Source organism: Engystomops pustulosus, chromosome 4, assembly GCF_040894005.1.
Source record: "Engystomops pustulosus chromosome 4, aEngPut4.maternal, whole genome shotgun sequence".
Taxonomy (NCBI): Eukaryota; Metazoa; Chordata; class Amphibia; order Anura; family Leptodactylidae; genus Engystomops; species Engystomops pustulosus.
The window spans coordinates 87,053,208-87,074,045 of record NC_092414.1 but is presented as its reverse complement, the minus strand read 5'-3'; the positions used below and the strand labels follow the sequence as shown (position 1 = coordinate 87,074,045).

The window sequence follows — 20,838 nt, the reverse complement described above, 5'->3', positions numbered from 1 at the left end:
ATTGTAAGATTGATTTTTCTACTGTCCTCATGCAATACATCTAGTTATATTATGTTATATCACTGTTTTTATGCAATAAACATCAGATTAAAACCTCTTGACCATCCATGGGAATAGCACAGAAGTGTGCCTTTTACAGTCAATCATGCCTTTTACAGTAACATGAAAACTCATGCATCAGGCATTTTTCTGTGTAGAAGTTTGGATGACTAATGGTCCCAAGAATGTCCCCATTCCAAGAATGTCGCTGTCATGGTGCATGCATGACTGACTCACTCATTTCATTGTATCATAAGGGCATGCGGCCAAACAAAAAGGAAGCAAGAGGCTGAGGCAAGGGCAACCGTGTGTGGGAGGAAACTGTGCTCTGTCAATACCGGCAAAGGATTTCTCCCTCACAAAACACCGAGCAAGTCTGGATGAGACAGACGGTGCATGAGAGGAATGTGTGTGAGGTGCAGGAGCAGTGCAGACACGGAGGGCGGCTGAGGGCGGGAACCGGGCGGGCTCTGCGCTCTGCCCTCACTCCTACACTTTATTTCCAGCAGCTCTAAACATCGCACACTGTTATCTCAGGGAGGAAGACACAATAATATCTCTGCGAGACTAACTGCAGTGCATACTAAGAGGGCACTTGGAAGCTGCTGCCAGGGCAAATGGCACCTCAGGAGGGGTGAGATGAGGGTGTCATGTATCTCAGGGAGCTCTATCAGTGATCTCTAGTGATGGGACCTGTGTGTATGGAATAGACTACAAGGCACATGACTGTACAGCTCTGTGTATCTCTGACCATGGAGACTCTTCTGTCACTGCTGGCAGTCCTCACAGCTTCTGCACTGGCTACAGGTTGGTCTTTCCATCATATTATATTACATGTGTGTTATGTATTATACCATAGTAGTGTTGTCATCACGTGTCAATGCAATGAGTGCCCTTCCAGCTCTTCACTTTATTTGTTAATAAATATGTATTAAGGAAAAAGAAAAAATAACCGGACTCTGGTTGTGAAGATCAGATCTTGTATTCTCCCCTTGTGATGTTAGAGGTTATGTGGCAGCTTGTGGCCGTGGGACAACAAATGTCACACTGCCAGTCCCAGATAATGTCAGTGGTCCCAATGTGGTCCTAAATCCTTTGTCCCAGCAATCAGTCTCAGCAGGTGCCATGTATTGTATGATATGAAGAGGAGTTAAGAAGCCAAGTTTGCATCTCTGATACAGATTGATTTTATTCTTTACTATACCAGAAATTAAATACTAGGAAATGAACGTTGGCGCAAACCGGTGTGAAAAGATTTTTGGGGCAGATTTTTTCAAGAAAAAAAATTCCACTGTGGCACTTGATTGTCGTCACTGGTATTATATGAGCAGCTCTAAATTAAAATACTAATTACAAATAAAATCCATAGACTAGTATTCAGGGGTCCTTCTATCATGCTTTCTTTAAGATATCAAAGAAAATTAAGCAAACCTGGAGCTTGGAGGGGGGGGATAAAGTTTTAATACTTTTAATAGTGATGGCTTATCTTCAAACACCATTATCTGATGGTAAAGTTACAACCCCCAGCACACCCACTACCAGGTACCAGAACTAAACAATTTATTGAACTGGCATCAGGCGGCTCCAACCACTTGTATTGGCCACGCTACTACCTCTCTTTTAATTAAATGGGGGGTAAAGTAGAGAATGGGTCCGGCTGTTGGCGCCAGAAGCTGCTATGTGCAGATAAGGTGCCATGTGTCACCAACAATAATGACCTATCCTATGGACTATTACCTTTAAGCCAGTAATATCTTTTGTTAAATTTTTGTTGTTAAATTTGGCACCAACTACAGAAAAACTGATTTCAAATTTTCTCTCCTCATAAGACGTGGATCTCACCAGGGGCAAGTTGTCTATCCGTATAAATATAAGGATCTTTGCTGACTGTCATTGGTGCTCAGTGCTGGTTTATATAGATAAATGCTTCATTTAGTTTCTTTTTCGGTAACTGATTTTAGTATTGTTGTGTGACTAATACATGAGCCTTATGCTGCATTGTGTTTGTGCAGATGCTGCTTGTTTAGCTAGGACATCCATTACATAATGTTACATAGCTGAACACTTTCCCAGTTTGCAATTGTTACTCATACAGCTCTCTGGATTAACACTTTCTTTACTATGTTTCTGCAAGTGTAGTTCTCACACTGGTCCTCCTCATGACCAGGAATTCTTCAAGGCATCTTGGAATTTAAAGCGTGTGACTTGTCCTAGTGAGTTTCTGCATCCTAAGAACCTGCCTGGGAGAGAGGATGCTGTCTGCCAGGTCCTGTGCTAGAGGATCATTGAATGGCAGCCAAGCCTCTCTTTGAAAAAGTTTTCCCTTTATAGTCACACTACCAAAGTGGATATCATATCTACATGATAAAGTGGCCACAAATCTTCCTACCCCTTTATAATGCTGAATCCTTGTGTCCTAAAATGGGGGCATGCGCAAATAGTGCCGATAGCAGGGTAATCGTTTCTTATTTTTTCCCCTATATTTATGACTCTTGTGTCTGAGAAGTATATTTTAGTGCCTTTACTATGAAGTTTTTTAAGTTTAACTTTTCGGGTAGGTCTCTCTAGATTGGTTAGGCTTAGTTTCTAATGTTTCTTCTGTTGACTGCCTGCATTGGCTATGTGGCTATACCTATTATTTTCCTCTTGTTTTGATTGGTGCTACAGTTTTCTAGCCTGTCTAAACTGCAGCTGTCAACTATGGTGAATAATTCAAGACCATGACCTAGGGTTTCCTCTGGGAGAAATCCATAGATATGTGAGGGATTTCAGGGATAATTCCCTAGAGACTGTTTCCTGCTGTAGCCTATTCAGATTCCTAGAAGCCATAGAGTAGCCTACCAGGAGAGCTCATCTACCAAGAGCCATTCAGTAAATGTCTTCACTCATGTCAAAACATAATGGAGTCATCTCATAATGCACACTAATGATGCCAGATGGAAGCCATTGACATATGGATATCCCTGAGCCTCCAACAAAACATAAACAGTAACCAACATAAAGAACATGAATTAACATGTAAATTGATGCCAGATGGACCCCATTGACAGGAATTTATAATGTGGCCCTTTAAGTTACATTACACTGTCTGGTGGACATGTACAACTGCTTCTCAATAAATTAGAATGTCATCAAAATTATTTATTTTCAGTAATTCAATTAAAAAGTGACTCATATAGAGCCATATAGAACAATTACAAACATAGTGAACTTTTTCAAGTGTTTATATACACTCACCGGCCACTTTATTAGGTACACCTGTCCAACTGCTCGTTAACACTTAATTTCTAATCAGCCAATCACATGGCGGCAACTCAGTGCATTTAGGCATGTAGACATGGTCAAGACAATCTCCGGCAGTTCAAACCGTGCATCAGTATGGGGAAGAAAGGTGATTTGAGTGCCTTTGAACGTGGCATGGTTGTTGGTGCCAGAAGGCTGGTCTGAGTATTTCAGAAACTGCTGATCTACTGGGATTTTCACGCACAACCATCTCTAGGGTTTACAGAGAATGGTCCGAAAAAGAAAAAACATCCAGTGAGTGGCAGTTCTGTGGGCGGAAATGCCTAGTTGATGTCAGAGGAGAATGGGCAGACTGGTTGGAGCTGATAGAAAGGCAACAGGGACTCAAATCGCCACCCGTTACAACCAAGGTAGGCAGAAGAGCATCTCTGAACGCACAGTACGTCGAACTTTGAGGCAGATGGGCTACAGCAGCAGAAGACCACACCGGGTTCCACTCGGATTGCGACATTCGGATGGTAGGGTCAGAATTTGGTGTCAACAACATGATAGCATGGATCCATCCTGCCTTGTATCAACGGTTCAGGCTGGTGGTGCATGGTGTGGGGAATATTCTTGGCACTCTTTGGGCCCCTTGGTACCAATTGAGCATCGTTGCAATGCCACAGCCTACCTGAGTATTGTTGCTGACCATGTCCATCCCTTTATGACCACAATGTACCCAACATCTGATGGCTACTTTCAGCAGGATAATGCGCCATGTCATAAAGCTGGAATCATCTCAGACTGGTTTCTTGAACATGACAATGAGGTCACTGTACTCAAATGGCCTCCACAGTCACCAGATCTCAATCCAATAGAGCATCTTTGGGAGGTGGTGGAACGGGAGATTCGCATCATGGATGTGCAGCCGACAAATCTGCGGCAACTGTGTGATGCCATCATGTCAATATGGACCAAAATCTCTGAGGAATGCTTCCAGCACCTTGTTGAATCTATGCCACGAAGAATTGAGGCAGTTCTGAAGGCAAAAGGGGGTCCAACCTGTTACTAGCATGGTGTACCTAATAAAGTGGCCGGTGAGTGTATGTTAATGTTGATAATTATGGCTTAAAGCCAAAGAAACCTCAAAAGTCATTGGGGCATGTTTAGTATGCAGTCTATGCCAGAATTCTGGCAGACTGCTCATACATACATGTGCAGACTAGTTGCAGTTCCAGTGCATACTATGTGCAGTTCGCCTGTAGAGGGTGCAGGGTGTGACAGATTCATTAAATGCGTCGCACATTTTTCATGAATCTGACACCCCCTGAACTGCTCCAATAGAATGCACCAACTTTTTTTTGGTGCACCTTTCTGTCGGACACTTCATAATAAATGTGTTGCATGGTCCGAAAGTGCACAGGAACGCCCCTTTATGTGCAGAATTTTGTGTTTTGCTTCGGGCATAGTGCAGCCATGTTGCGTGTACCACAAATGTGTCTTTACAAATACATGTGCAAACAATTTGCACTAAAATGAGTGTGCAAAGTCAGACAGAAAATTGGTGCAAAGGCTTTAATTAATCCAGGCTATTATCTTAGAAAATTACAATAATTAACCCAAAACACCTGCAAAGGCTTCCTAAGCATTTTAAAAGGTCCTTTAGTCTGGTTCAGTAGGCAACACAATCATGGGGAAGACTGCTGACTTGACAGATGTCAAGAAGGCATTTATTCACACACTTCAGAAGGAGGGCAAGCCACAAAATGTCTGTGGTAAAAAATGCTGGTTGCTGCAGCCTTGATAGGATTGTTAAGAAAAGACTATTCAAAGCTTTTGGGGAGATTTACAAGGAGTGGACTACTGCTGGAGTGCTTCAAGAGCCACCACAGACGTATCCCAGACATGGGCTGCAAGTGTTGCGTTCCATGTGTCAAGCCACTCCTGACCAAAAGACAACGCCAGAAGTGTCTTACTGAGGCCAAGGAGAAAAAGAACTAGGCTGTTGCTCAGTGGGCTAAGGTGTTGTTTTCAGATGGAAGTAAATTCTGCATTTCATTTGGAAAGAAGTCTGGAGGAAGAGTGGAGAGGGACAATAAAAGCTGCTTGAGGTCTACTTTGAAATTTACACTTGATGGTTTGGGGCACCATGTGATCTGTTGGTGTGGGTCCACTGTGTTTTATCAAGACCAAAGTCAGTGCAGGAAATTTTTTAGCACTTTATGCTTACCTCTGCCAACAAGCCTTTCGGAGATGGAATTTTAATTTCCCCCGAACTGGGCAACAGTCCACACTGAAATACCAACACCTAATTTAATAACCACAGTATCAGTTTTCTTGATTGGTGAGCAAACTCGCCTAACCTGAACCACTTCAAGTATTGTTCCCTAACCTTCTTGTATCCGGGGACCGGCTGCACCCAAAATGTTTTTCCAGGGACCAGGCCGGGTAACACTCTAACCATGGTCCCTGAAAAAAGAATTGTTTGCCTCTAAATACATTGACGGGTGGATTTATTGCACACTGGATGTTCTAAATATGTGCTATTAAAGGACATTATTTGAGTTTACCACGAGCTGGACCTGGAATCTGTTTACATTCTGCTCAGCCCTTGAAGTGGGGTGGACTGTGCTTGATGTGAATCAACTCGGGAGGATGGTGAGATGGAACACACCTTTTCTTGTTGCCTGGTCTAAAATGCCCCCTTTCCTGCAGCTGCCCCATTTCTGTAGCACCCTTCTGTAGTGCCCCTTTTTCTGAAGTAATGTCTTGATAAGAAAATGACTTGTCTTTGGGCTTTTCACTGTGAGAAAAAAAATATACAAACCGTATATAGGCAAGTATAAGCCACCCTAAGTGTAAACAAAGGTACCGAATTTTACCACCAAAAACAAGGAAAACTTAGGCTTGAGTATAAGCCTATGGTGGGAAATACAGCAGGTACTCTTTTATAAAATGTCTACCCTCATCAATGAAATGTACAGCAGCAGATTCCCCTCACGAATAAAATGTCAGCGACAGCCTCCCTCATTAATAAAATGGCCCTGCATTGCTTCCCCTTCATAAAATGTCCCCAGCAGTGCTCCACGCATTAATGAAATGTCCACAGCAAAGCTCCATAAAAATAATAAGTCAACACTTAACTCTAATGCTCCTCTTCAGAGGAGATGAGAGAAACCAGACCCAATGCAGACAAGTTGCTATTGAAGCCACGTGGGCTTCCATGACACCTCTGCAGTGCCATCACCTGATGGCCTCCATGCCATGTCATTAGTGCAAAAGGAGCCCGACCAAGTATTGAGTGCAAGTACTGTACATATATTTCTCTATTCCAAAATTTTTTTATAGTTGGTCTTATGTAATATTCTAATTTTCTGAGATAATGGGGGAAACATATTAATGTGTCACTCTCTAGACCAGTAAGAGTAGAACTAGATAGTTCTCTACTGGGCCAGATCAATCACTGTCTGAGGCTAGATGATTAATCTGCAGCAGGGCATATCAGGTGCAAATCACTCTGGCATAGACAGATTGATACATCTCCCCCAATGACGGTTGGGTTTTCCTTGGCCGTAAGCCGTAATCATCAACATTAACTTAAATAAAAACTTAAAAAAGTGTTGTTTTTTTTAAATCTATAAAAAGAGATTTGAAAAGAAAAGATAAATGTGGCATTCTTTAGGACTTTACTCCAGAAAATTCCCCCAGATTTTGGGACATTTTTGTCACTGTTTTGGAGATAACTAGACCATGCTTCCTCTTACCAGAGTTCACACCCTTTTGTTGTGCTAGCCACAGAAGTGTCTCAAAACTGCCTAGAACTCTTAATAAATGTTTTTGTTTTGTTTTGTGGGAAGCAAGGACTCCATACATCTTATAGCACTGTGCTCAGTCTTTGAACAACGGCAAGTGCATTTGGTGCCGGCTTAACTAATGACCTACCATTAAGCTGAACTTGTTTTCTAGTTCCGGAAATCATCTTCAGCTCTAGGAAAGTAAACCGAAATACATAACACAATCCCATATGTTTATAAAGAATATATACCTTCACTAAAAATTCCACAAATGTTTATGCAAATCATGTTATGATACACATATACTCCATTACCTTTCATTTTCAATAAAAAAGAGCATTTAATATAACTGTTTTGATTCCTCTTTTAGTTTATACAAGTTTAAATGCTAAAAGCAATAACTCTGAAATTATAACTCCCAAAATGTGTAACATGCAGCTTGTGCAGTAGGAAAGTATTTGGGTAATGGACACAAATAAACATCTCCAAAGGCATTCATCTACAGATTAGGCTCCTAGACTATGTTCTTTATTCATCAGCTCCTTTGATCCTGTCATTATTCATACACTGAGGTTTCTAGTTTTATCTCTTGGGATCACTTTCTCTTTACTTAGGGGATAGACAGAAAGATAAGACAATAAATAAAGTTTAAAGTGCATCATATTAAAAATTCTGTTTTATGAAAGTGAACCATTCTTCATAACACATGTAACTGGAGGGCAGGACAGAAAATTCTTATAGTAACAGATCAAAGTATCGATGTTAACCTCTTAGTGAAGTGGCCTGAAAAGGCTCTAGTGACCGGGCAAATTTTGGTACATGGCGGTTTAAGGCCCATTACTATTTTTTGGAATGTTACCTTAAAAATTTTTGCTTCGTTTTTTTCGGGACACATAGAACTAGTTAAAACGTAATAAAAGTTGAAACATAGTTTTCAAATTGACTCAAAATGAACAATATTAATACATTTCCTATTTTGTTTCAGTTGTTTTGATTCATATATAATATGTATAGTCTTGGGCAAACAGCAATGGTTTTGTAGTGTAGGGGGGATTTTTATTTTTAATTATATGGGGAAATGTGAATGTATTTTTAGCAATATTTGTAAATATTTTTGTGTATGTGTGTTTTTACCCTATATATCCCCATGAGGTCATAATAGACCTGGGGGACATTTTCACAGAAAATCAGCAGGCGGTCCAAGATGAGTTCAACTTTTGTTCTACCAAAGAGGACAGCAAGGTGCATTCGTTTTAAAGCTTGTGGGCCTTTGTGTTTGCAGTTGGAAAACCATGAGCTCACACTTCCCTAACAAGTAAATAGATCATTGGGGCAGATTTATTGGCATGCAAGGCATGAAAAAATGTGTACTTCTTGGCATGATGGCTAAGAATTGTGACCCTTTGAGGGGTTTTCTAACTCCCACAACACGTTTGGTGTGATGGCGCATGGGATATTTACTATAGCTTGGGCCAGAAAACTAGCAGAGGCTATAGGTGAAATCTCTGACATAAATCTGAGTGCAGCCGAAGCCTTTTAGAAAATCCGGTGTAACCTGCACCAGCGGGGAGAATGTTAAGACTGCCGCACGATGCACCATCTCTTAAAGGAAATCTACCACCAGTATCAAAGATTATAAACCAAGCACACTTACAAGCTGGTGTGTGCCCCTCCGTGAGTGTCTGCTCTTATTTTAGCTCCTTGTGCCCTTATGCCCTTTGTATTTACAAAAAAAGACTATACAGATTATGCAAATGAGCCTGAGAGGCTTTAGGCTCAATTAACAGCTAGGGGGCTGGAGCCCTGCAGGCTCATTTTCATAACTTTTAAAGCCTTTTTTAAAAAAAAACAAGGGCATAAAGAGCTAAAAGAAGAGCAGATCCTGCCAGAGGGGGCACACACCTACATGGAAGTTTTCTTGGTTTAAAATCCCTCATCCTGTGGATAGATTTCCTTTAATAACTTTCCCTAACGTGTTTGATACTTTACAGAACAATCATTTTACAGAAGTGTAGTTTTATACAAATTTTATACAAAGGATCTTGGTGCACCCGGGGCCAGGGCGCGTGGCTGTGACTTCTGATGCATCTGTTTTTTTCTTAACACTGCCCAGGTCAACCCTTTTTACATAATGATTGACATCCCCCTTAGAAAGAAGGAGTAGAAAGCAGAAAACAGGTGCACCTGTGAACATGGTCATACCCAGAGAAATTGGATCAGTTGGGAGCCTGTTGGAGGCTTACAGGCTGTGATGTAAGATCTCCTATCACACCCACTCTAAATCCACTACCCCCTGTCAAGATTACAGTATACTATTCTACGTTATATTATTCTATACTACAATTGAAATTTTTATCCAGCGTTAAAAAATGTAATAACATAAAGTCATAAAACATACGATATCCAAAACCATCTGAAAATGTATTTTGTAAGTAGTATATACAAACACCATAGAATGCACATCACTCTGTACAGGGCTCTAAACGGGACTGTGGGTCAGAGTCAGGGAGGGAGTCAGTCAGTGACCATTTTGGCAGAGTGGTGATAAAATGAACCAACTCCACAAATATATAATAATTATTATAATATAATTTATTCCTGATCTAAGGATTTAGGCCAGGGCTGTGGGGAAGTGCTCCTTACACACTGCAACAGCCTTGGAATCTACAGCATGGAGGGGCTCTGTGAAGTGCCCCATTAGCTCTTCAGGCTCATTAGCATAATTTTAAGTGTGAATATTAGAAGGAAGGAAACATTGATAACAAATATAAGAATATTACCACAGTTATAGTGCCTGGATCTATGAATAAGTGTCCCTGGTTTATCCATGCTTGATTTTGATGGTAGATTTCTTTAAAGTTGAGCTATATGAAAATATGGCCCTTGGACCAATATTAGTTGCACTCACTGCTACCCGCTTCTGCACCAATGAACAATTACATTATGTCAGCACTGCAAGAGAGACCAGGAAAAAAGATCTGCAGAGTAGTGGAGTCGGTGACTGTTTTGGTGGAGCTGGAGATGCTTTTAAATAAAATCAGTGAAGTCAAGTGCAATTGTGAAATGGAGGAAGACAGACACACAGGTGTACAATGTAAAAAGACAAAGATCACATATATATAGTTCCACAGTTCCAATGTTCCAAAACGAAAAAGGTTGTTGACACTGACAATAGATCTTTTTGACAAAATAAATACATTTATTATAGCCCTCTTGTCGATAGGACACAACACATCACTGTTTAGTTAGTGATGGGCTTCGGGTGTGGTGGCCACAGCTGAGGCTTTGGATAAAAACGATGGATGAAGGTGCATTCACACATCACATTTCATTTGCGTTTTTGAAATGCAATTGAAACGCAATGTGTGAATGCACCCTGAGGAGAGTTTATTTTAGGCTGCAGACAGCAATGATCTCCTACTCTCAATGCTATGGCATATATTCTGATTACTCTATAATGTGTGCTTCAGAAACCAGCAAGCAGTCTTATGTCTGACAAACTTATCCAGGGAAGAAGATGGAAAAATACCTATAGAAAGACTCCATGCAATACACCCCTCCCACCAGACATATTGATCACAATTTATGACACACACTCTTCCTTAGAATAAATTCACATGACCATAGGGGGGGGCGTATATACGTCCCCCATTGGCTGGCAATGGACACACGGAGCTGTACGGTGCAGCAGACGTGCGGCACCATACGGTTCCATACCTGGGGAAAAGATATGCCTGCCGTGCTATGGTATGGCGGGCACATGTTTGTCTGAATATAGCCTTGTACTTCCTTATAGGCACAGTCTTCTCTGGTGTGGCATCCTGGTAACTGCTGAAAGTCATGGATGGTCAGGAGGAGAAGCTGCGCAGGGGTAAAGCTAAACTTTACCAGGGCCTGTGAGTCACTAGTAACAAGCTGTGCACCAGTGTATCTATTCTCTGACCAGGACACCTTTTTATGTGTAGATGTATATCAAAGTAGAAATATCCAGTTCCTGGAAACACTTCACTGGAAGTACATTTGCAGATTGTGTAAGCAATATTGTTTGCTTCTTTAAGGAAAACCTTGACAGATGGGTAATAAGTACATGTAACATGCTGTATCGAAAAGAAAATGTATATAACTTGTAAAATATGCCTGGCAATGAATAACATTTTTGAGCCTGTAACTGGATTCTGGCAATGCTCAGCATTGACAAGTCTCTTTCTAAACTCTCGGTATAAATATGTTTAAAAAAAGACATGCTTAAAATATATATTTTTACATTGACAGTAAACTTCACCTCAGGAGATTTGAAGCCATAGCAGTGATGTCTGAAGTCAAGGATTATAGCAGATTTAGGATTTGTTATGGATTACTTAATCAGGGCTGTCAGAACTGTAATTGACATAAATTGTTATAATCGCAGACGTAAGATTAGGTAATTATCTAAGTACCAAAAACAGTTCAGGACTTTGTGGAGAATTAAGTGAGAATTAAGTCTGGTACTTCATACGCCGGGATTTAATCCAGAGATGACGATAGATTTGGGATGACCCCAAACAATCTTGTGAGTAGTAAAAACACCATTTTTGCAGCTGTTGTACCCTTTAGATGCAGGAATTATTAGTGACTGCGGCATGTGGAATGGTTGCGGGATTTATACAGCAATAACTGCAGGCTGAAATTGTCTGCTTTATGTTGCGTTTATATGCATTTTTGTTTGGATTGCAAAGTTTGAAATTTGTAATGGAATCTGCAGCAAATGACATGCTGCGCATCATAAATCCTCAGCGGAAATCCTTTTCCACTGCAGATTTTTATGCAGCATGTGTATGAGATTCGGATAAATCCCATTCAGCAAGCAACAGATTTTACATATAGCAATCTCTGCAGATGTTGTAACATAGGTTGTGGTTATACCAATGAGGCTTTTTACTATTTAAAATAAATTAATCTTTCTAATACTAAACTTCTTGTTATTTCACCATCTGCTAACCAACCCAACCCTGTCCTATACATCTTGGTCTATATTCTCAATGCATCAGCCAGGCTTGTCTTTCAGACCAAACAATACATGGCCGGCTGTGTTCCAGTCATTGCACTGGCTGCCAATCCATCTGAATTCAGTTTAAAATAATCACCCTCATACACAAAGCTCTGCATAATGCTGCACCTCCCTACCTCTCCTCTCTCATCTCAGTCTACCGCCCCACCTGTACTCTTCAAATTGCCAGTGATCTTGGATTATTCTCTACCTTAATTTGAATTTCTCACTCACGTCTCCAGGACTTCTCCTGAGCTGCACCAATTCTCTGGACTGCCCTTCCCTAATAACACCCAACCTCCAAAGTTTCCAACGTGCTCTTAAAACCCATCTCTTTACGAAGTTTATCACACTTGAAATTTCAACTATCTCTTTACTAACCCTTTCTGTGTCATCCTCCCATATGTTATCCAGCAAACACAAGATGGATACCAAGCTCCAGGCTTCTGTGCAGTCTCACTGACCTTGGACTTTGTTTATGAGATGGTGGCTAATGGCCGGTTCAGGCAGCAGCATTTTTATTTATTTAATAATTTTATATTGTTCCCTTATAAAGAATGGCTGGAGCATTATACAAGCTCTTATACCTCCTGTGTCACCCCCGTCCTTCCTCATAGACTGTAAGCTCTGGCAAGTAGGACCTTCACTCCTATAGTTTTATATGACTGTTTGTACTCTGTAACGTCTTATTTTATTTGTAAATGTTCCCTATGATTTGTAAAGCACTACAGAATATGATGGCGCTATATACCGTGAATAAAGATTATTATCATAAAGACAAACTGATGCATATTATTTTTAAGTAGTAAGACTATTCCATATACTTTGTAGTAATCTCAGTTACTGATTTGTGTTTTTTACATCTTTCTTTTTCTTTTTTTTTTTTCCCTTACTCCAGGGACTAACACAAGGACTGCAATAGTATATCATCGAGAGAAAGCCTGCAATCCTAGAATGGGCAATTTAGCCATTGGTCGGAGTTTATGGACAGACACAGTTTGTGGCACTAATAACACAGAACTATATTGCACATATACTGAATATCCAGACCAAACTTGCAAGGAACCAAAGTGTGACAAATGCAATGCTGCAGTTCACCGACTCTCACACCCAGCATCTGCGATGGCAGATTCAACGTTCAGAATCCCCCGCACGTGGTGGCAGTCAGCCCGGGATATTCAGAGAGAGATTATACAGTTAAATTTGGAGACTATATTTTTCTTTACTCATCTGATTATGGTTTTTAAATCTCCTCGGCCTGCAGCCATGGTTCTGGAGGGTTCACAGGATTTTGGTCTCAGTTGGCGCCCATATAAATACTTTGCCACAAACTGCACAGATAGTTTTAAACTTGAAGATGATGTTCAAGTAAAAGGAGCTCTCTGCACATCTCGATACTCACAAGCATTTCCATGTAGTGGAGGGGAGGTAAGTATTGAGGACTCATGCAAAAATATGTACTACGTTTTATTTTGCACTGAAGCCCAGCAGCTTCCAAATATTCCTATATCCATGTCTAAAAACCCTCCTAACCTTGGTGTGGCTGTATCTAGTATTTGAAGGACAAATTGAATGTCTTCTAATTTTTCAGTCTGCTTTAGTTTGGGCTTTAAAATCCACCAAATAAATACTGGGTTAAGTACCGGGTTAGGTTCCTTGGGTTTGTACTTAAGTTGAATTTGTATGTAAGTCAGAACTGTATATTTTATAATTGTAGTTCCAGACAAATTTTTTTGTACCAGTAAATTACTAAATGAAAGCAAGCAGAGAGCTTCATCAGAGGTCACAGTGGGCAGAGGGGTCCGTCTGTAACTAGGGGTCGCCTGTAAGTCGGGTGTGCTTTAGTAGGGGACCACCTGTATCCTTGATTGGTCTGTCCATTGTGAACAGTAACCTAGGAGTAAATACAATAAAAACCTTTTAGAGCTATTATATGCATATAAAATGAAACTATAACTCTGTTTCATAGCTGAAACCATTGGAATTATATGACACTATCTGCACCACTAAATGATTGCTTATACTGACAAGCCACGGTTTAGCTTCTTTTTTTAAGGCAACACGGCTTGAGCATAAACAGTGTGCACACAGTTGTGACATCAGTTGCTTTGAGAAACGCAGCGTCAAGTTTACTAGATGAACCAGGAATAATAAGGAATAATTAACTATTAAGCAAGATTTAATCAATAGAAATATTTATGTGAGCTTTCTGATCATTAGAATACAAGAATTATATGATTTAATGTTGTTTGTATTTCAAATGTGGAAGTCAGGAAAATTAGTAGTGGAAAAAACAATCCAACTTTCATTCAGGTTCTTTTATAGTAAAATGATAGAAGCTCATGTAGTCTTGCATAGTCAGCCTTATTTTTCTGACATTAGTCATATTGTATTACAAAACTTGCCTTTAAGGTTACCAAGCCAAATCTCAGTGGGCAGGAAGCCAATATTATTGAGAATTGTCTATTAGATAAGCAAATGCTTTCAGCATTAATGAAGATTCGATAATTCATGTTATAAATGGAGAGGTCTGCTTTCAAAAATGTATGTATTGTCTTACATTTTATATTGTGATTAAAGGGGTTTTCCCTATGATCACATTTTAACACTTATATAGCCACAACACATCAATGCCTGCCTAAACTCAGTGATTACTAGAACATACACTCACCGGCCACTTTATTAGGTACACCATGCTAGTAATGGGTTGGACCCCCTTTTGCCTCCAGAACTGCCTCAATTCTTCGTGGCATAGATTCAACAAGGTGCTGGAAGCTCCTCAGAGATTTTGGTCCATATTGACATGATGGCATCACACAGTTGCCGCAGATTTGTCGGCTGCACATCCATGATGCAAATCTCCTGTTCCACCACATCCCAAAGATGCTCTATTGGATTGAGATCTGGTGACTGTGGAGGCCATTTGAGTACAGTGACCTCATTGTCATGTTCAAGAAACCAGTCTGAGATGATTCCAGCTTTATGACTCAATTGGTACCAAGGGGCCCAAAGAGTGCCAAGAAAATATTCCCCACACCATGACACCACCACCACCAGCCTGAACCGTTGATACAAGGCAGGATAGATCCATGCTTTCATGTTGTTGACGCCAAATTCTGACCCTACCATCCGAATGTCGCAGCAGAAATCGAGACTCATCAGACCAGGCAACGTTTTTCCAATCTTCTACTGTCCAATTTCGATGAGCTTGTGCAAATTGTAGCCTCAGTTTCCTGTTCTTTTCTGAAAGGAGTGGCACCCGGTGTGGTCTGCTGTAGCCCATCTGCCTCAAAGTTCGACGTACTGTGCGTTCAGAGATGCTCTTCTGCTTACCTTGGTTGTAACGGGTGGCGATTTGAGTCACTGTTGCCTTTCTATCAGCTCGAACCAGTCTGCCCATTCTCCTCTGACCTCTGGCATCAACAAGACATTTCCGCCCACAGAACTGCCGCTCACTGGATGTTTTTTCTTTTTCGGACCATTCTCTGTAAACCCTAGAGAGGGTTGTGCGTGAAAATCCCAATAGATCAGCGGTTTCTGAAATACTCAGACCAGCCCTTCTGGCACCAACAACCATGCCACGTTCAAAGGCACTCAAATCCCCTTTCTTCCCCATACTGATGCTCGGTTTGAACTGCAGGAGATTTTCTTGACCATGTCTACATGCCTAAATGCACTGAGTTGCCGCCATGTGATTGGCTGATTAGAAATTAAGTGTTAACGAGCAGTTGGACAGGTGTACCTAATAAAGTGGCCGGTGAGTGTAGGCTCACAAGTACCTCTCAGGGCCACATGTGAGATACCTTTTGAATACCTATACTTTCCTATGATCACTGAGCATGTGTACTAGTCCTCCACTCCACTTGGAAGCACTGTCAATCCCAATTCTTTTCCAATCCCAATTTACTTTTTTGTAATAAACAAAAGCATCATAAACTAAAGAGGTGATCCTGAAAAGGAGGCACACACCGGCATGCCAGTGTGTTTGTTTTACAATCCTTGATCCTGGGGGTAGATTTCCTTTAAATAGTAAAACTTTCCTATCAAGTCAAAACTGTTAAGCTGTAATACCTAAAGGCTTTTGAAAAAAAAACAGTGTTATAAAAGGCACTTACGGCTCTTTTACTCCGTAACTTATTTTGGCTATTATATAGAAGAAATGATGCCAGAGTTTGAACCCATTTAAATTATTGCTTTTGGTCCCAGCATGATTTTGCTCTACGGCTGCTCTGCTTTGCAAAAGAAAGTGCAATCTTTTTCTCCAGTGAATATATAATAAGTACATAGGAAATTGAGTTAAAATTGAACTTTTTCCTTTGTACAAATAGGAACTGTCCGTGTTCCACAAATAGCAGCAAAACTTTGTATGTCTGACAAGGCGTCCAAGTGTCCAGGAATTTGTATTTTCCTGCAGTCTACACATTGTATAAAGGCTGAGAACATTTGGTCTCTTCATATTCTTCTGATATGTTATCAAAATGGATAAATGAACATTTCCCTGAACGTTACATTATAACATTCCTTTGATATCATGTGTTCCTGGGAGTACATTAGGACGGTTTATTTGAGGTTTTAATTTCAATTTTAGATAAGTTATTAATTTCAGATAACTTTCCAGGATAAACTGCTGCTGTGTGTGCTTGTGAACATGAGAAGGAACAATATTTGTGACCATTATCTTTTAGTTTGCATATTTAAGTGATTTCCCCTTTGTAGGCTTTTTTGTGACATTCAGTTTTCCATAAAAGGGTTGCCGGAGGTTGAAAAAATAGACCCCATCCTGATGTTGAGTAGTGTGTGCTGTAACAACTAAGCTCCATTCATCTGTATACAGTCTACAATAGCAGCTCAAACCATGGTCAGGTGAGGTGTTGTTTTTGGATGAAAGTGGCCATGTTTTTTAACCTCTAAGCAACCCTTTTAGCTGGTGGTTATATAGTAGCAGCTCATCATTCTTGTGATGAGACGTTCCTTGTTAGAAGCTATTTTGATTTGCATTAAAGAATGCGAACAGCTTAGTGAAAACTGGATTACTGACACATAGTTCATGGGAATAAGTGGCATATGATCCCTACACTGCTCTACATGACTCTACTCAAATGTGCATAATAACATAGAAATATGATGCATGGAGTCCCATCCACTGCACTTGGTCCCTGAGATTTGAACAGCACCCGGGTCTGTTTCAAGACTGAGCATGTGTCAGGATTTGGGACGTGTGGATCCACTGGACCACTACGGGTGGTGGTTATAGCCGACACCTGGGACCGTAGTCTAAGTGGCACCTTCTGCAGCAGGGTACCACCAGGTGATTCCACAGGTAGGGTACTCTGGTAACACAGGAACACGGCAACACAGCACTCAGGAGTAGGAACACACTGGAATGCAGGAATACACATGAACGCATAAGGCAAAGGAACGTAGGAGACACAGGAATGCAGGATAATCGTTAGGGAGCTTTTTCTAAGGCTGTGAGGCACAAAAATCCAGCAGGGTGTGATGGGAGAGGCAGGTTTAAATAGCCTTATGGGAAAAATGGCCAGCACCAATATACGTTGTGCTGGTCCTTTAAATATCCTGAGGCCAACGCGCGCGCACAGAGCAAGACTGGGACTCGGGAGCGGGGACAGGTGAGAGGCGCTGGCGCTGGGCCTGCGGGGGGTGAGGGGCATGGGTGAGCCCGCGACCCGAGATATGGGTTGCAGGACCACCCGTGACAGCATGTTCGTGTTAAGGGAGCTTTAATGTCTATTTCGGAAGGAAGGCGATGGGGGGGGGGGAAGCCTATTAAGTGGAAAAAAAAGGTTTTTATTCTCTGATCAGATGGAGGTAATTCATTAACACACTTGTGCCAAAGTTCTGGCAGATTTGGGCCAAAAAATGACTAAAATGCTTAAATGCCTTGCGCCACATTTGTCAAGGCTTTTAGAACATTTTTTTTGGCCTTTTACCAACCAGGGGGCGTGACCTCAAGAAACAATTTTTACTAAAATGCCCGTATTGTGCAACTTACAGTATGCTGTATTTCTGATATGACCTTCTTTCTGATTCCACTAGAATTATACGCCCCATTGTATAGTAAATATGATATGGCTTTTAACTAAGTTGTTTAGGAGGCCACCTATGATAGGAAAATATAAAATGTTATATATCATTCTTTATGAACAGATTGGTCAGTGCATGGAGTTTCTGATTTAACTCTCTGATATAATCCTGTTTTTTTAAAAAAAAACAAACACTGAATTAGAGAATGTGTTATTTTGTTATTCTAAGTATATTTAAGAATCTTGTCTTTGTGGAAATATTCCATGAAGTGAGTATTTTGTTCAATTGATGTGACCTGTCGAAGCAGAATGTTATCATACTAAACATTGAGGAAGTCTTGTTTACTTACGGTACTTGGAGCAAAATATCTCATTTTGCAAAAAATATATAAAAATGCAATTTTAGAAACTTGATGATAAAAAGTTCTCTAAATATGGAAAATAGTATACAATAAATTTTGGGCTTCTTATTTGAATAAGAACAGAGTTTTAGTCCACATGGTGTTTCATGTCGTGTCAACATGAAAGCTTCTTTACATAATTTTTTCCATAGAGGTTAAAGGGAGTCTAGCTGCAGTTTTGTCCATATAAAGCGACACTCAAATAAACTGCTCGCCTGCCCTTACCCTCCGCTGTAGTATCTTTCTAGAAGCCGAAGACTGTTGTTATTCAGAGAAGAGGGAAGGGACTGTTGTGTGAGATCTCATACCCAGTGCACCAAGTCCAGCTACAGTCCTGGAATATAAATCAATTTTTCACACTCCATAGCTTTAAATGGTCAAAATTACTTGTAGACACCATTTAATGGTGCTTGCTATATTGTTGCCTTTGTTAGTGTACCAGGCACAGTTCCAAAATCATAACATTGTATTGTTATTAAGTTAATATTATATTTTTTCCTGTGTAAAATGGAAACAATCTTTATTGGTGGATTTTATTTATTTATTGCTGCTTCTTGAGCTTTGAACATTGAGAGGGTGAGATCTCATGGTGATAGTTTTCCCTTGAGAACTCCTCCAATGACATTATAATTAATTATTTATAGAGCACCTTTAAATGACATGTGAGAAAATGTCTACAAATGAACCTTAACCACTTAAAGCACTTGTAGCAGAGGGGAAAATCAGAGAAAACATTTAGGAAAAAAAATGAACAGGTCTTACCAGGTGTTCAAATAATATGTCTAAAAACTTTCTGGTATGTGACAGGAAAGCACCTATCTAGAATGTGTGCTATGTGCTTGTGTATAAAATGACTCCTGAGAAAATGATGAAGATAAGGTGGACGGTGTTATGCATCAGCAATATGATAATAACATCTGTGGGAAAAATTTAGACCTGAATTTATCTCGTCAATTGTCAGCATGATTTTCTGGTATTTTATGAATGTGTTCACATTGTGAAGAATTCTATAGGAAATTGTTTCCTTCAATGCCATAACAGAAAGCCAGGAAATGTAGTTTGTCACATTTTAGAGCACTCTCTATGCATTATCCTACAATATTATAATAAACATTCATTCCAATGATGGAAAAAAGGGATGCAGGGGATATGGTGTTGTGTCTAAGGGCTTATGCACATGACAGTAGAGAACGCTAAAATTACGTACCTTTTCTGGCATTCCCGATGTCCTGCGCCACCCCCCATTTGTGCCATGCCCCTGTTTGTTTACAGAGGCAGGCTTGCTCCGTTCTGACAACTTCCTCCCGCCTGCCACTCCCGTTAGTCCCCTATCACTGCGCCTGATAGACATTGAAACTAATGAATCAGGCGCGGGGACAGGAGAAGGGTGGACGTGCCAGGCGTGCATAAGTTGTCAGAGCTTAGCGTGTCTGCCTCTGTAAACAAACAGGGACATGACACCAATGGTTGGTGGTGCAGGACACCAGATCGCCGGAGGTTAGTATAAGTTGTTTTTTTTATGTCCTCCCCAGGCCACCCATATATTTTGGACAACCCTTTTTATGGTACTATTCACAGCTATTAATCTGCTATTTTGCTATACAGTACAATACAATATAACTTTATTGATCCCTTTCAGGAAATTGCATTTTAGACACACTGTCTGTGCTAGGACTACATATAAGCATATAAATACACAAGAAACTAAAAGAAAATCATTAATGGGGGGCGTGGAGTTGTGGAGGGCAAGGTGGCTTATTGGTGGCTGGTGGCAACTCTTGTCCTTTGGGTGCTGATGGTTTTGTTTTACATTTTCATAGCTTTCTCGACGAAGGGGTTACAAAACCTTGCAGTACGGCAGGTAATTTGGTGGTAGCGCTCTCTTAATGTGCTCAGTTGATTTGCTATGAATTGTTACAGTGGGTGCGATTTGTTGGTTGTGAATTTGTGGATGCCTCTGTTGTGCCAAAACGTTTCAAAGCGACCTAGTGGTAAGACAGCTGTGCCCTGGGCACAGTTGGCTTACCACTAGGTTGATTATTAGTCAATAAACCAAGGTATAAAAAAAATTAAATAATAATAATCATTATAAATATAGTGCCATCATATTCTGTATCAATTAAATCCCCTGCAAAATCACTTCCGCCAAACTAGATGACAGTGATAATGTTCAGTACAGCCGTGTGACCCTTATCTTCTATCAAGCTGCGTGGAGGTTCTTAGCCCGATCACATACATGTACACAGAAGAGCTGGCACATGGTGCTTGTTGCTATTTTAGTTAGATATAATAGAATGTATGTAGATACT

At 40.5% G+C, this 20,838-nt stretch overlaps 1 protein-coding gene across 1 annotated transcript in view; it reads left to right on the top strand.

The window, feature by feature from the left end:
* Positions 1 to 387: 387 nt before the first annotated feature.
* The window catches only part of NTN4 (netrin 4), a 62,809-nt gene continuing 42,358 nt past the window's right edge, over positions 388 to 20,838 (top strand). Inside the window, exons 1-2 of the mRNA XM_072146600.1 lie at positions 388 to 846; positions 12,983 to 13,512. Of these exons, the coding sequence (XP_072002701.1) occupies positions 762 to 846; positions 12,983 to 13,512 (615 nt within the window). The 5' untranslated portion in view covers positions 388 to 761. The remainder of the gene's footprint in view (positions 847 to 12,982; positions 13,513 to 20,838) is intronic.